We start from the raw sequence: 17,807 nt of genomic DNA, 5'->3' as shown, positions 1-17,807 counted from the left end.
TGTCTGTTCAAACTCTTCTGAAGGGTCTGAGACTAAGAACAGGAGGCCAGTGTCAACTCTAGATACTTGCAGATCTAGGCAGAAAACAGTTCAGCACAAGAAACAAAACTCCTGATCCAAAGCGATCATGTTGTTGATACCAAAATCAGCAGATCCAACATCTACATACTTACTACCTCCACTGGTGGTGGCCTTGTACATAAGAGCCAAATCATGTGAGCGCATCGGATCTGAATACCCTGGCTCCATTGCATGTGACAAAGCTGGAGATTCTTCACATCTCTTGGAGCAGGATCAAATCTAATAGATACACATGTAATGAGTAAAAGCTCTAAGGATAATTTTTGCCCATTCCTTGCTTCAGAGGGTTCCATCGGATTTGAAGAAGCTTTTGGAACCATTGTTGTCAGTTTGTCTGGGTCCTTTGGTCACGCTTGTGAAGCAAGTGCACGTGGAGAAAGAAGAGGAAGACTCCTGTGAGTCACCCTCTTCCTTCACTGTCTATACAGAAGAATATCCTGCTATAGGGCTGGATATTTATCTGAAGAGGAAGCCGCCTGTGGTACAAATGGAATATCAGCAGCTAGACCCAGAATTTGATTAATTCTTCTCCTGATGAGAATGTCGGTATAGCTTGCAGGTTTTCCTAAATAGAATGGTCACTACGTTAAAGCTCTTGTCAGTTACCTTAGAGGAGACTTTTCACCAAGTCTTTGATATTCTCAGCTCTAACTCTGAGTAAAGTCTCTGTGCCAATTTTAGATGGTCTCTGGCAACCAGCAGAATCTATCTGATCTAATCGTGCTTCTTGTCAACTGCCTCTCAAAAATGCTGATAAGTTATATCAAATTCCATATGAAAGATTATCTTGCTTCCATATTCTTCCTACTCATAATTTATTGGTGGTAGTTGCAGTGACCAACAGGTCAAGAGGTGGACATTTTGCATTCTACGGCCTCTGACAAGGAAGGCAGGAATTTGGAGTTGGTGGGGAGGAAAATGATTTCTTCTTTCCTCACCCTCAGGATGAGAGTGGCAAATTACTAGGCAGTGACGTTGCGGTATCAACGTTTTGTCCCATAAGTGGTACTGCAAAGACACTTTCTGAAGACCAGTGCAATATAGTAATTACATTAATACAGATGGATGGAAGGTAGTATAACACACAGTATTCTTTGATGTTTTTGACTTGGTTGTAAGATCGATTGCAGTAGCAATCACATGGTTATGATCTTCCATTGTCCCGCCAGAGACAAAATCTAAAATAGTTAATCTGTTTTGAAGGAGATGGCCTGTTTAATAATAGGAAAGATAAAAATTTGGAGAGAATGAAGGATAAGAATCTTACAACCAAGATCAGTGTGTTTTTTTCAGTCTTGGAGGAAGAATTCCATGACCTGTGTTCAGGTACAATTGAAAGCTTTATACACCATTCTCCTTGTCCTTTTAGGCTCAGAGACATCACTCATGCCATCACAAAGCTTCCTTCACCAACGTCTGCTGAATGTCAAGCCTGAAGTTTGATAGGAGGATCAAAAGCTGCAAACAAATTGATAACATACTCACCTCCCTACCCTTTGGAAAACTGACTTTCTTAATTCCTTGATTCATACAGTTTCATCAGTTTGGACAAATGGGTTTTGAGGATAATAAAGTGATTATGCCCAAGTTTGAAACCTATTCTCCTTAAAAGATCTCCTCCTTTTGTCTCCCCTACCCCTTTTTTCAATATTCAGGGATTTCTCCCTCAACAGTGTGCTAAGATCAGAAATCCAGTATCTGATTCAGGCAGGAGCAATAGAGGAGTTTCCAAGGGAGTTCAGAAATCATGGATTTTACTCACTGTTTCACAGGATATTACATGTGAGGAAGCTCCACACTTAAGTCAGGAAGTTCTGGTTCTGTATGTTGACTGTAGCCTCATGTTATCCTTCCCTTTCAGCCCTAGATTGGTTTGTAGCTCTCAATCTAAAGGATACATATTTCTAGAAGATCAAATCACTGCAAATATCTCTACTATTGATCATGACTATTTTCAATACAAGGTCTTAACTTTTGGCCTTTCTACCACTTGTAGGGATTTTACAAAGTTCCTCTTTGTAGTAGGAGCTTGTCTTGAGACAATAGGGTATCTACACAAAAGAATTAATGGATACAAATCTGACATCAGGAATCATAATACTCAAAAACCAGTGGGAGAACATTTTAACCTGTCTGGTCATTCAGTGTCAGACCTGCAGGTGGCTATCTTCAAAAACAGACTCCAACGAGAGACTGCTGAGCTGGAATTGATATGCAAACTAGACACAATCAATTTAGGATTGAATAAGGACTGGGAATGGCTGAGCCATTACAAACATTGAAGCTATCTCCCCTTGTAAGTATTCTCCCACTTCTTATTTAAACTGTCTGTACTGGGCTATCTTGATTATCACTTCAAAAGTTTTTTTCTCTTACTTAATTGGCCTCTCAGAGTTGGTAAGACAACTCCCACCTATTCATGCTCTCTGTATGTGTTTATATATATCTCCTCAATATATGTTCCACTCTATATGCATCCGAAGAAGTGGGCTGTAGCCCACGAAAGCTTATGCTCTAATAAATTTGTTAGTCTCTAAGGTGCCACAAGTACTCCTGTTCTTTTTGCGGATACAGACTAACACGGCTGCTACTCTGAAACTAGGGTATTTTTGTCTCCCGATACTTAAACAATTGGTTTCTTAAAGCCTCATCAAAGGAGAGCCTTATAAGGGACATGCACATTAGATTTTCCCTTTTGGAAGGTTACGACTCTTGATAGATATGAAAAAAAACCCTTCTCTTTCCTAGTCAAAGAGTCCATTCATAGGAGCAGTCCTTGACTCACAAGTAGGCAGAGCATTCCTGTCAATAGAGAGCTTTCTGAAACTACTCTCCTCCAAATGGCTATTACATCAAAATCCTTCTCAAAAGATCACTTTCTTTCTGCATCTGTTGGGTCTTATGCTCTTGCAACATGCATCACAACTTATTCCACATTCAGAAAGAGGCCTGTTCAGTATTGGGATGGTACAGAATTATGACGTACCCAAAGATGACATTTTTCAGGAGGATTTCTATCCCTAAAGAAATTCTTTCATCTTTGTCACAGTGGACCTACCCAGAGAATGTTCTGAAAGAGGCATGTTTCAATCCCCCAACTCCTTAATTGAAAATCACTTTAGAAGCTTCAAAGACTGAGGGGGCACAACTTGACTATCTCTTAGTTCAGGACCATTGGAGTTACCAAGAAAAGATATTACATATGAGGGTACAGTAATTGAGAACTATCTGTTTAGCTCTCAAATCATTACTACCTCACATCCAGAACAAAGCAATACAAGTCATCATGGGCAACAAGACAGCAATATATTAACTGAAGAAGCAGGGAGGAGCTCACTTGTTTCAACTGTACAAGGAGATGATCAAGTTATGGGACTGCTGTGTCCACTTCAACATCTACCCAATTGCCTTGCTCTTAGCAGGCAAGGAAGTGACAAAGTTGGCCAACTCAGCAGAGATCTGATGCAGGTGCATTAATGGTCTCTAAAGGACTCGGTAATGTAGGATGTATTGAATGTTTTTGAGGTTTCTGGACATAAATCTCTTTGCCACAGCCAGAACAAGAAGTGCCCTCTTTTCCACTTGAGAGAGGGGAGAGACATTCTCCCAATGTCAGATATGTTCCTTCTGAATTGGTGGATGGGCCTGTTATGTGTTTTCTCCTCTTTTACACTTTTTTATACACAGGGTTTTACAAAAATAAGATGTGAGTGGGCCAGGATAATCTCAGTTGCTCCTTCATGTGAGAGACAACAGTAATATACAGACCTTCATCAACTCTCCAAGGGGATCTACGTACTTATGCCAGTGATGCCAGGCATACTTCTGCAACAGGACAGGAGGATTTATCACCCGAACGCTCTTTCGCTACATCTAGCTCGATTGGCTTTAACAGATGTTGAAATATCTTGCACTTTAGACGTGCAGCAAATGTTATGAACATAAGTGATGTAGATTCGTGAAGTGGGTAGCTGAAAAACATATAAATCCTGTACAGGCACTAATTCATTGTATCCTTGAACATTTACTGCATTCAAAGTCTTTAGACCTATAACTACCTTCTCTGAATGCATTTAGCTGCAGTAGCAGCCTATCACATAATTATAGATTTAAAAAAAAAAAAATCTTGGCACGTGACACAATTAAAAAAAATGTATTGACCAGTAAAGGACACAGTTTTAGTTTGGTCCTGACACAGCTCATGAGCCCTCCTTTGGAACTAATAGCAGATTGCTCTTTATCTTTATGAAACATAGTAAAAGGTGAGTCTGTCATGGGACATACAACTTGCTAATCCATCTTGCTGATGTAACGGCTATCATAAAAGCTGTTTTAACAGACAAAATAAAATAAAGTTGTACTTGGACCTCATCCTAGATTCCTTCCTAAAGTGGTTGTTGAGTTTCATATTAATCAATCGGTCAGTATGCTGGTTCTCTTTCTGAGACCTCGTGCTCATAAAACATAATCCAAACTACATATTTAAATGCTATAAAAGTGCCTTAGTTTACTATCTAAATAGAACAAGAAAATTTTGACACTCTCCTAAAACTTTTTATATCTTGTGCTAAAAGCCGTAGAGGTCAGGATATTTCTGCTCAGTTGTTATCTAGAGGCTGAGATAGTGAACAGAACAGGCATATAATCAGAAATCATCAGTTCCTCTTTCTGCTGGAGTTAGGCCATACTCAACTAGAGCAATATCTACCTCTACAGGGACATGTTCCCATTGTTGAGCTCTGTTCAGACCTTTACAAAACACTATTAATTAGATTTGACATCTGAGTCAAATGCTCCATTCGGTAGGGCACTTCTGTATTTACTTAATTAGACCCTCAAGTCCTACTACCTGGTCAGGCATACTGCTTACTAAAGTATCCCATGCGTGGCAATGTGCAGAGTACATATGAAGAAGAAATGGAGGTTGCTTACATTTTTAACCAGAATTCTTTGGGTTGGACTCTGCATATTCACACTCTTGACCCACCTTCCCCTTTTCTTCAGAGTCCTAATAAGATATTAACGCTGCAGAAGCTGTGAAAGGACTGAGGTGTCAGGAAGCACCTTGCTCTTGGAATGCTCAGGAATGGTGAGGGGAGGAACCAGGAGTGTTCTAACAGGCACTGCAAAGAGCCAGTGCATCTCATGAGTGTGAATGTTCATCTTGAAGAACTCTGGTTGCAACTAAAAAATGAATAAATAAATAAAATCAATCTTCATAGCTTATGAAGCAGAGACAAATGCAGATTACTTACTTGCAATGTGCCTCAAGTATGTACCTCTTTTAACAAAAAAATTCTGAGTTCTGTTGTGGTTGTGAATTTTCAGCAGTGACCAGATAGTGTTAATTCCTTAATCTTTTGCAGAACTATGATTGTTCATAGAATTTTAAATGTTAATTTTTGTCTCAAAATATTAGTGAACTATGATTTCATTAGAAATCAAGACAAACAGAACTAAAAACCCCTGATAAAAGGCAAAATTTTCTTACCCCTAAACGTTTTACCTCCAATGTACAGAACGTATGTAATTTGCTTGTCTTACTTCAGTGCAAGTCATTGCTTGTACTATGTAAGAAAGGCTTAGCACATTGCCATTTAGAGACAGAGGTTTATTTCTTCTATTAGTCTGTAGTTCTTAGAAAATCTCCTGTTCCTTTCCTGAGACCCCAGTTCTTCAAAGACTTAATACATGTGCTTAACTTTATGCACTGCGAGTAGTCTTAGTGAAGTCACTAGGACTACTTTCAGCTTACAGAGTTAAGCATGTGTATAAATCTTTGCAGGATCATGGCCTTGCATTGCATTGGAAGTTGGGGCAGTGTTTGAAATTTAGTATACTGTGTATACCCTGTGTACATTTATTATGTTTTTCTTTAATTGTGAACTTCTTAGAAAACTTTTATTACAAAAGTCATAGTTTTTATTAATTTGTTTTTAAATTATAATTTCTACTGCATTTATTATTTATTTGCCTTTATTTTAGGACTTGGACTTCATTCGGTTCATCATCAACTGTTTTAAAATTTATTATCCTAATTACCTCTGTAAGTAATGTATATTATCCTTTCTAAGGGGATACAATTTTATAGACATTGTATTATCCAATATGTTATTTTACTATATAAATATTTATAACTTATAAGGAGAGACGGGTGTGTTTGTTTTTTTAAAGGTTTGTAAATATTACTTTTTGCATGTGTGGACTGCAAAGGTAAAACCAAAATAAAGTCAAGAAATGTGTTTGACATGCCCCTCCTGCATATCACATGATAGAACTTCTCCCAAATAATACCTAGAGCATATATTTTGGAAGAACATCCAATCTTTGTTTAAAAATTGTCAGTGATGGGAGAACCCATCACAATCATTGGTAAATTGTTCCAATGGTTAATTAATCTCACATTTAAAAATTGACACCTTATTTCCAGTCTGGACTTAGCTAGCTTTAACTTCCAGCCATTGGATCGCATTATATCTTTCTCTGCTAGACTGAAGTGTGCATTATTAAATATTTGTTTCCCCATGTAGGAATTTACAGAATGTGATTCAGTCACCCATAACTTTTTCTTTGTTAAATAGCTAAATAGATTTAGCTCCTTGAGTCTATCATGAGGCAGGTTTTCTAATCCTTTAATCCAGGGGTTCTCAAACTGGGAGTCATGACCCTCAGGGGGTCATGAGGTTATTACATGGGGGGTCGTGAGCTGTCAGCCTTCACCCCAAACCCCGCTTCACTTCCAGCATTTGTAATAGTGTTAAATTAAAAACACTTTTAATATTTATAAAGGGGGGGGGTCATACTCAGAGGCTTGCTGCGTGAAAGGGGCCACCAGTGTAAAAGTTTGAGAACCACTGTTTTAATCTTTCTGTGCTCTTCTCTGAACCCTCTCAATTTTTTAACATCCTCCTTGAACTGTGGGCGCCAGAACTGAGCACAGTGTTCCAGCAGTGGTCACACCAGTGCCAAATACAGCGGTAAAATAGCCTCTCAGCTCCAACTTGATATTCCCCTGTTTATGCATCCAAGAATGCCATTAGCCCTCTCGGCCACAGCGTTGCACTGGGAGTTCATGTTCAGCTGATTGTCCACCATGACCCCCAATTCTTTTTCAGAGTCAATATTATAGTTGTGTTGTTGCCCTCCTTTCTTTGTCCATTTCTGTCCCTTTCCTCTTCAGTTTCTGGGTTTGGCCAAAAGTTGGAAGATACTGCAATGACAGTTGCCGCTCTATAACAGCCAAGAGGCTAAAGATTGAGTGGAAATGGACTCTCCCCATTATCTCAGAGATGATCCCTCCATGACAGAGTTGAGGCATATTGGTGGGGCTGTATGGGGGAAAACTTGCACATTGTCCATGTTAATCTTCATTATGAATAGATACAAAGCTTCAGCCAATACTGCCATTTTTCTCTTCCATGACTTCTACTTTCATTTTTTTTTTCAAGTGAAAATGTAACTATGAGCGTTTTAAAGTTTAGCTGTTTGAGTGGCATTTCATTTCTTAAAATAGAAGGTACCATTCTGTTATAGTTGCTAGTATTTTGAACTGTTAAAAATTAGTGTAGTAATTTCACACAATGATAAAGTTGTTATAATAAAGGTGCATATTATTTGCATCTTTTATCTGCCATGGCAGGGAGGGGTAGCTCAGTGGTTTGAGCATTGGCCTGCTAAACCCAGGGTTGTGAGTTCAATCCTTGAGGGGGACACTTAGGGATCTGGGGCAAAATCAGTATTTGGTCCTGCTAGTGAAGGCAGGGGGCTGGACTCGATGACCTTTCAGGGTCCCTTCCAGTTCTATGAGATAGGTATATCTCCATATATTATATTATTTAATACACTAATTTAAATGAATTCTTTGAATTCAGGATGTGGGTAACTGTTCTGACTCTTTTGGGATAATTTTGCCTTTTTTTGTATACCAAAACAATACATGCTATAGTTTCCAATGGGCTTCCTAATACTTCTGTTCATCTTACCATAGGGATAGTTTTGTATATGTTGATTATTATTTGACAAATGGAGGAAAGCTAATTTTTTCCTAAAGAAAGTAAGCATAGAAACTGAATGTTCCACTTTTAATAATCCTCTAATATTAACACTTTCTCCCCTTTTTTTGGTTAATATATAATAATATCTTTCATTGCAATTATCTCTTTTTCCTATTGTCTTTGCAGCAAAGATAGTGATCTTTGAAATGCCATGGATAATGAATGGTAAGTTAAAGTAAACTAAAAATATTTGTAATTTTCTGTAATAAGTTTAAAAAGCCCTGTTCTGATATATTAATTCAAACATAAACTGATTTTTTTTTTTGGGGGGGAGTTATAAAATGTTTTTAATGTTGTTGTGTGTGTATATATAGAAATATATAATTAATGCATAGGCCAAATTCTTCTTTTAGTTAAGCACATGGTACTTTACATTTGTCAGTTAGGGCATTGAATGCTTTAGTGTGCAGCTTCCTGGCATGTTGTGCTGTGACTCAAAGATTAAATAAATAGTCGTCTTCAAAGTGCAGATCAAGACCTGCATCCACCTCGCCACATTCATATCTCGGAAGCCCTTAATATGCAGATTACTTCTTGAAGCATCCATCATCTTGATTTCCTGAATCCCAATCCACTCCAGGTCCAGACTTGCTAGAATTGGTAAATGTTTTTCTGCTGTGGCCAAATCCAAATAGTGCGTTATGCTGGTTAGGGTATATGCATGACATTGATAATTGTCATATATATCTATGCTGATACACCTCTACCTCGATATAACACTGTCCTCGGGAGCCAAAAAATCTTACCGCATTATAGGTGAAACCGCGTTATATTGAACTTGCTTTGATCCACCAGAGTACGCAGCCCCGCCCCCCCGGAGCGCTGCTTTACCGCGTTCTATTTGAATTCGTGTTATATCGGGTGGCATTATATCGAGATAGCGGTGTACGTGTACACCAGTAATCAGCCTAGTCAACAAACTTGGTAGACATGTTTTATTCCTTTCTGTTGCACATGGCTATAAAAATTACCCTTTTGCTGCATGTGCACAGTCCATCTCTATTAAGACTCTTTTAGTTTTACATTAAGCAGGTTAAAACTGCTACCATTTAGAACAACAAACCTGCCCGAGAAATGCTTCATTCTCCCAACTTTTCTCCCACCCAAAATTGGGAACTTACCCACTTCTCCCTCCACCGTCCCTTTCCTCTCCAAAATAAATTACTGGCCTGATATTCAAGAGGGCTAAATATTTAGTCTTTGATCTGTCACTGCTTCAGTTCATAGCTTGATGAGGGAAGGATGTAAGTAATCACGTTGGTGTCTGGGTCATGGAATTTGAGCCAGCTCGCTTTAGGTTCATAGAGGACATTTGCAGCAATCCTCAGGAGCAAATTACCATCAGATACTGAAAGTCTTGCGGAATTCTCCAGAAGCCTCACTTCTTCCCCTATTTCAGCCACCTTTGCAAAAACCAGTGTTGCACTTAGGCAAATTTGAGGATACAGTGGAGAATTCCAAACCAGCTATAGAGGATGAAGATCCTCTTTTTACCCTACTTCTTTGGGATTGTTTGTTGCATTTTTTTTTTCGTGTGTAGCATATGTCCTGATGCTACTTTTGAACTGTGCTACTTTTTCCAGTAAGAAACCATGCCAAATACCATTCCTCCTTTCTTTTTGAGAGATCCCTTTCACAAGCAGAGGTCCTGGCCTTTACCTAGGGTAGAGCTGCTGCATGAAGTTCAGTACACCCCTTCACAAGTCACTATGCCCTTGACAAGACTAGATGCTTATTTTCAGTGGACAGTACTTCAGTTGCTGTTCAAGGAGCTAGTCTCCTGCAGTGGGGCACTGGGGAAACAATGTTACAAACTGACTACTTACCAACATCCGAAGAAGTGAGGTTTTTACTCACGAAAGCTTATGCCCAAATAAATCTGTTAGTCTTTAAGGTGCCACCAGACTCCTTGTTGTTTTTGTAGATACAGACTAACACGGCTACCCCCTGATACTTACCAACAATAACTTTTGTTGCCCAAATATATTGCCTTCACCCAGCTTCTTCTCAGTTTTGGAGCACACATCCAAATGAGGTTTCTAGGTGTAGAGGGTACTGCTTTGGGAAGTGGGGTGGGGGTGGGACGGGCGCACAGGGTATTTATATTCTTTTTTTTTTTTATATACCACAAAATCCTGGTACATGCATGTGCTCTTTGCTTCGTGGGCCGTTTTATAACGGGTAAAGAAACCCTACCTGGACATCTAGCTATTTCACTGAATTCCGTACTTAGCCTAATATTTTATGAGCATTTATTTACATGCTATCAATGGCAGATAAAACTGCAGTATTTGTTTCAGGCAGTTTATGTATTATTTTTTTGTCTAGCTGCTTTTAAAATTGTGAAGGGCTGGCTTGGTCCAGATGCGATAAGCATGTTGAAGTTTGCAAACAAGAATGAAGTGCAGGAATACATCAGTGCAGAGTATCTGCCTGCCTACATGGGTGGAATTGTAAGTATATTGGAATTTTAAAATACCCTGTAATGATTAATATCTTCATGCAATTTTTGAGTGCATATAAATTGCACGATTACACACTGTAGTAGAGCCAGCTAGCATTTTTCAGAGAAGTATGAGTGTCCATTTGATATTAATAAACTTACAAATTAACTGTTAATGATTTAAGTTCTATTAAAAATCTCAACTGATGCTTTTCAAATTTTTGTATGTTAGTTTTAAAAAAGTTTTCATAGCTCTTTTTGTAAGGTAGGAAGTAATTCTGCAACCCTAATTTAGTGACTTCATTTTGGGAATTTTAATAGTGTGAATAGGGGAAAAGGGGCTTTTGAGGGCATACAACTGCTGTTTCTCACATCCCTCCAAAACCATGATTGAATGAAGACCCTCCAGTCCTTTCTCTGGCCTTCCGCCCTTTCTAGCTCCATTTGAACCAGTATGAACTTCTTAATAAATTTCCTCAACATAGACATGGCCTAGATGTGTTCAACATGGTGCTTAGATTAGTACTCTTTCCCAGCCGCCTTTCCCCTTTTTAAAAATAATCCACCATAATCAAGGCTACGTTTGTCACGGAGGTCAGGGAATTCACAGAATCTGTGACTTTCTGAGACCTCGGTGACATTCTCTGCTTCAGCCCCAGGGGTTGTGGGACTCTGGCGCTGGCAGTCAGCAGGGCCCTGGCAAGGTTCCAGCAACAGATGACAGACTCCTGAGGGGGCCCTTCTCAGAGTTCTAGTGATGGGTGACAGCCTTGTGCAGGGAGAGGGGGATGCCTTGGGCGAGCGCTGGGGGTGCCCTGTTTTCTCTTTGGGAAATATTGTCACCCTGCAGCTCCCAGCCGCTGAGGACGGGGGGAAAGGGGAGGGGTGGCAGCTTCCAGCTGCTGCAGGCAGAGGGGGAACCCCACAGTTCCCGGCCACCACAGTGGCGGGGGGGAGGGATAGCTCTCGGGGGAGGGATAGCTCAGTGATTTGAGCATTGGCCTGCTAAACCCAGGGTTGTGAGTTCAATCCTTGAGGGGGCCACTTAAAAATCTGGGGCAAAAATGAGTACTTGGTCCTGCTAGTGAAGGCAGGGGACTGGATTCAATGACTTTTCAGGGTCCCTTCAAGTTCTATGAGATAGGTATATCTCCATATATTAAACCACAGAGATGTAGCAGCAAAAGACACAGACAGGTCACAACTTCTGTGAATTTTTGTTTATTGCCCATGATCTGTCCCTGACTTTTACTAAAAATAACCATTACAAAATATTAGCCTTAACTATAATCCATGTATAGTGTGTGTGATATGGACTAAAAGCCTGTATTAAAATAGGTAATGCACATGTATAATGCTAGTTCTTTAAACATTAATAAATAGGCTGTTTTATTTTTTACAAATCCAAATCATGGACTAACTGTCTACATGATTTTCTTTAAAACCAAAGCTGTTATAAAGTTACAGAAGTACAAAAAACATCTGAAGAGCCACTGTTTTTTCTTATTTTGTTTTAACTTTGCCTCCGTGTAATGTAGAAACAAAATCTGGTTTAATTCTCCCCCGCAACCCTCCTAAGATTTTTTTCAATACCAAATTTCAACTCAGAACAAATTCTGCAATCTCTTTAGAAATATGTAAACCTTGCCACTAGCTATAAATTAGTGGCTGTGTTAGATGATTATCATATTTGATTATTATATAGGACAAAACCCAACATCAACTTTTTGCCCATGGGTCGAATGGAACTTAAAATGTATAAATGAAATATGTACAAGTTGTAAAAGGACTAAAAAAAAAATCCTGATAAGATCTGTATTTTAATTATGCTAGTGAAATCACTTTTCCTTCCTTTTGATACACACGTGAACTAAATACCCTTGTATTTTAGGATACTTTTAAGTACAGTTACCCTCCATTGGTTGATGATGATTTTCAAACTCCATTATGTGAAAATGGACCTATTACTACTGAAGATGAAACTGAAAGTAAAGAGGAGGCGGAAGCAGACAGCAAGGAGGCTGGAGAATCCAGTGAAGAGCAAATTCTCAATGTGAAAAAGGTATCCATTAACTCTAAAGGCTAAGAAGGAATGATGTTATGAAAAGTTGGACATGGTTTATTTTTTATGGCAGATTTTTTACAGTCTGTTGTAGTTGGATGTCTTTGCCACTTACAGTGAAAACCCAGTAAAACCCTAAAGACTAGCTTCACTATCATGGATGGATTTCAGTACACACACACAAATCTAGTATCTGTTTTATTCTGGTATTGCTCCGTTAAATGTACAATGTGAAAATTAAAAAAAATATATTTTAACTTTATCCCTAAAAAGTTAGGTTTCTCTAGAGTTATAATCAGTTTTTTATACTTCCCTCGGGGCAACCATTGTATTGATTTTTAATACCAGATATCTAGTTTTCTCAATAGATGTTTTAATCCGCTCCTGAGGAGAGGGAATACTAAATAAACAATTGAAAACATGCTATTGAGAGCTAGTGTCTAGAGCAGTATTATGTTTTTATTTATCTTATTAGATATCCAGTTAATCTTGATATGGTCACAAAACAAAGTAGAGCCCTGAATCCTGCAATCTGATCTAAGTGGCTGTAACCTTACACCAGTGCAGAATTCATTCCAGTATCGGGGGGCAAGGAATACATAGTGGGTGCCTATGGGAAATGTAAACTTTGTCCATTAGTATTGTTCTTGAAAAGTAGCCATTATAGTCCAAAATCTGGAATTCACTGTTGTTGCCATAACTTCTGAATCAGAATATGAATTTACTAATTTCTTGTATCATGTATGTTTAATATTCTTAATTTTATAGTACACAAATTTTCAGTTTGAATTAGTATTTTAATATTTTGTCAGATTTTGAAACATATGGAACAATTTCTTTTTTAATTAAGGTATTTTTAAAAGTTGGCCAGCCAAATTAATAAGGTAGATTCATAGAATTTAAGGTCTGAAGGAACCATTAGATCATCTACTCTGACTTCCTCTCTATCACAGGCCCTTAAATGTAGTCCAGTTATCCCTGTGTTGAGCCCAGTAACTTGTGTTTGGCTTAAAACATATCTTCCAGAAAGACATCCAGTCTTGATTTGAAGATGGCGAGAGTTGAAGAATCCACCGCTTCCCTTGGTAGATTGTGTTCCAGTGGTCAATTACCCTCATGTTAAAAAATATGTGCCTAATTTCTAATTTGAATTTGTCTGGTGTCAGCTTTCAGCCATTGATTCTTGTTGTGCCTTTCTCTACTAGATTAGAATCCTTTAATACCTGACATTTTGTCCCCATTGTAATCAAGTCATCTGTCGTCTTCTTGATAAATGAGGCTGCACTCTTTAAGTCTCTCGCTTTGTCATTTTCTCCAGCCTTCTAATCATTTTTGTGGCTCTTTTCTGCCCACTCTCAAATTTTTCAACCTCCTTTTTAAAACATGGACACTGAAACTATGCAGTATTCAAGGGTCGGTCTCACAAATGCAGTATACAGACGTAAAATTACTTTCCTACTCCTGCTCACTGTTCCGTTGTTTATGTATCCAAGGATCACGTTAGTCCATTTTGCCAACGCACTGGGAGGTCATATTTGCTTGTCCACTGTTACCCCTAAATCCTTTTTTGCAGAGTCACTGCTTTCCAGGACACAGTCCCCTATTCTGTAGGTATGTCCTGCATTCTTTATTCCTAGATTTGTAACTTTACATTCAGATGTGTTAAAATGCATTTTGTTCAAATGGGCCGAGTCTACCAGTTGATACAGGTTGGTTGATTGTCTGACTACTTCTCCTTATTATTTACCACTCCACCAATCTTTGTCATCTGCATATTTTATCAGCAATACCTTTCTATTTACTTCCAGACCATTAGTGAAACTGTTGACTAGCATCAGACCTAGTACTAGTTTTTGTAGAACCCTACTAAAAACAGACACTACTTCCACAGCCAGTTCTTAATCCATTTAATGTATACTCTACTGATATTTTATAATGCTCGGTTTTTAGTTAGAATGTTGTATGGTACTAAATCAAATGTCTTGCAAAAGTCTATGTATATTACCTTTATCAACCAAACTTGTAATCTCAAAGAATGAAATCTGGTTTGTTTGACAGGACCTGTTTTCCATAAAATCCTGTTGACTGGCATTAATCATATTAATATCCTTTATCAATTCAATGTCATATCAGCTTTTCTATTATTTTACTAAGGATTTATGTCAATCTAACCTGCTGATAGTTACCTGGGTCATTCTGCTGACCTTGTTTGAATATTGGCACTAGATACACCACTTCTTCAATCTTCTGGAATTTCCCCAGTATTCCAAAGTTTAATAGAAAATTAACATCAGCAGGCCAGAGATCTTCTCTGCCAACTCTTTTAGAACTCTTCAGAGCAAGTTATTCGGGCCTGCTGATTTTAAAATGTTTATCCCTTGTAGATGATGTCAATATCCTCTTCGGTTACTAATGCACTGGAAATTACTTCATCATCCTCATATGATGGGAGTACATCATCCTGTTTCTTTCCAAATAAACAACAGAAATTTATTTTGAACACTTCTGTCTTTTGTGCATCATTAAGTTTCACCATCATCGTCTAGTAATGGAGCTATACGAAAAGGGTCAATTTGACCCCAGAATATGCAATTTTGATATTTTTGTACTTAAAAGTTATAATGTAATGGTATAACGGAATAGCTAACTTTTGAATCATGCATTGAACTAAACCAGAGGCCTGTCCTGAGTTTCAGGCCACAGTTACCTGCAGATGAATTGTGGATGTTACAGACTTGGTTTATTATCTTCTTCCTTTTTTGTGTAACTGAGTTTTTTCAGTTACTTTCAAAGAGAAACATATGGTTGTAAGGAAAGACATCACGTGGTCCTCATTTAATACCTTCAGCATTCCATTGTCTAAAGAAAGGTTAATTCACTCCTTCTTACTCCCCCCCCCCCCCCCAGCCCTTTTCTTAAATTCTTATTCTGACCCTTTTGGATAATCTGTGATATTGAACTAATATGTTAATCAAATTGGAAAGTAAGATGTAGCCCAGCAGATGTTTAGGTTTAATCCTAAAATAAATATATTAATCCATCTCCTAAAAAGTGGCATACAAGCTCTCAAAAAGGCTGTAATTTAAGTTCCATACTGAGGTAAATACTGCTCCTGTTAGCTATGGAGAAGCAATAACATGATGCTATCATGGAAGGATAAGACCATAAACTGTAGGATATCTGAACGTAAACGAATCTTCCAAATTTATTTCTGGAAAAATTCCTTATGTCTGAACCAACCAGACATCCTGGGGGCCATCTTTGTAAATTAAATACTTTCTGCTATACTTCCTTACATTTTTTTTAACATAAATGTTTTCCACCAAAGAGTCTCAGATTTTGAGATTAGAATTGCTACACAAATGTGTTCGCTATCCTGAGAATGGAACTATTGAAACCAAATAAGCCTTTATGTTAAGTTACAAGGTGATAAATTTGAATTCCTTTCTTATAATAAAACCAACTTGTATAGAATTAAGTTTGTTATAATCCTTATACTTGTAAGTAAATATTCTTATCCCTTTAGGATTATACTCAAGTTATTAGCATAAGTGATTGTAAGTATGTGAATAAACATTTCAGCACTAGGAATGTTGTGCAAAGTTTGGGAATAGAAGTTGTGAATTAGACAATATTAGTTTTAGAAATAGATTTCTTGTTTCTTTTAACTAATGTTATCCAGTACAGTGCCTAGAATAGCTAAAATATTTTAATAGTTGGAAATTAGGATATTTTATAATGAACCTGGAAGTTGTTTAAAATTAGAATCAAATTGAGAATACCTTCCTATCCTTGAAAGATGGGATAAACTCTTCCCAAATTACAGCTAAGTGAAAGAAGAAAGAATAAACTTTAAAATTTCAAAAGGAAGGAAAACTTCAAGTCAGCAAATTACAACAAAATATAGGAAAATGTTGTGGTGGTTCTTTCAAAAGTTTACAGCTAAATGTTGACTTAATACAGCTTTTAAACTTTACTACACACAAGAAAAATGCTGCTTTTAACTATCTTAATTTAAATGAAATAAACACAAACAGTTTCCTTACCTTGTCAAATCTTTTTTTAAACTTTTCCTTTATTTCTTTTAGTAGTTTACGTTTAACACAGTTCTGTACTGTATTTGCGCTGGTAGTATCAATAAACTGAATCCTTTTAGAGCTGGACTAGCCCACCGTTACAGCTGAATGGAATATTAATGTATGAAAAGAGATGCTAAGTACAGTTCAGGAGTTTTTTGTCTTTTATCTAAGCAGTCCTGAGGGTGAGTCTTCATTGAAAGGTCCAAAAGTCCTGAACACATCGCTTCAGTCCTGATTCAGATAAGTCTCCCTGCTTCCTATGAGAAATGCCCAATTTTTCATTCCACTCTCCCAAGAGAGTGATTTTCTTTAACCAGAATCCTTTATGAACAAGAACTTGGGTTTTGGACCTGAAAGTCCAAAGTCATAACTATAAGCAGCCTTGGGAAAGAGAGAGCTTTCCTAAAGAGCAAATATGCCAAGAAAAGATCACCACCACACCAAAATACTCCTCTGATAACAGATGGCAGGGTATGATTTGAAAATTAATATTTCTCTCTGAGATACCAGAGGAATTTCTGTGCTTTGAAGGAAGTCAGAATTTGGCCTTGGAGAACAAAAGTATTGATTGCCTTTCTAGAATACTGAACTCTTCTGAAGTTCAGACCTTTGTTTCTTTAAATCCAGACCTTTGTGCTGATGGGATTTAAATATTGAAATATACCAAATTAATAAACTTAACTTCCATGGATGCTACTGAAGTACCTGATTCCAAATAAATATCAAGCAAGATTACACTAGGAACAGGAAAGAAAAGAGCACTGAAGTAGCCTTAACATTTGCAATCTTCTAAGAACCATAACTGGACTGTTACAGGAATTAAACCTAACACCTTGTAACTAAATTGTTATAGTGTTTGATTCAATTGTTTGTTTTTCATCTAGATAGTCCTGTAATTGTAGGAAGATATTATATTTGCATTTTTATATGTTCAGGCTGATCTAATCATCACCTAGCTTACTAACATTATTTTGTTGTTTAAAGAATTAATCTTGAACTCAGAATTGTCTTGCTGTGTGCTGCCTAATATCTGAAACTATACTGTGTCATATCTTCGTGAGAGTTTGTTGGTTAACTTTTTTGTCCAG

The 17,807-nt window shown here is 37.7% G+C and overlaps 1 protein-coding gene across 7 annotated transcripts in view; it reads left to right on the top strand.

The window, feature by feature from the left end:
* MOSPD2 (motile sperm domain containing 2) overlaps nucleotides 1-17,807 on the top strand; it is a 137,631-nt gene that overhangs the window by 19,215 nt on the left and 100,609 nt on the right. For all 7 annotated transcript variants that reach the window (XR_004643833.1, XR_004643832.1, XR_004643830.1 and 4 more), the window contains 4 exons: nucleotides 6,067-6,127; nucleotides 8,262-8,300; nucleotides 10,464-10,588; nucleotides 12,470-12,640. Coding sequence is in view for 3 of the 7 variants with exons in the window: in XM_034756593.1 (XP_034612484.1) it covers nucleotides 6,067-6,127; nucleotides 8,262-8,300; nucleotides 10,464-10,588; nucleotides 12,470-12,640 (396 nt within the window). In the remaining 4 variants the exon portion in view is untranslated. The remainder of the gene's footprint in view (nucleotides 1-6,066; nucleotides 6,128-8,261; nucleotides 8,301-10,463; nucleotides 10,589-12,469; nucleotides 12,641-17,807) is intronic.

The sequence above is a fragment of the Trachemys scripta genome, chromosome 1 (genome assembly GCF_013100865.1).
Source record: "Trachemys scripta elegans isolate TJP31775 chromosome 1, CAS_Tse_1.0, whole genome shotgun sequence".
Taxonomy (NCBI): domain Eukaryota; kingdom Metazoa; phylum Chordata; order Testudines; family Emydidae; genus Trachemys; species Trachemys scripta.
Note: the sequence above shows the minus strand (reverse complement) of the source record. Positions and strands in the feature narration are given on the sequence as shown.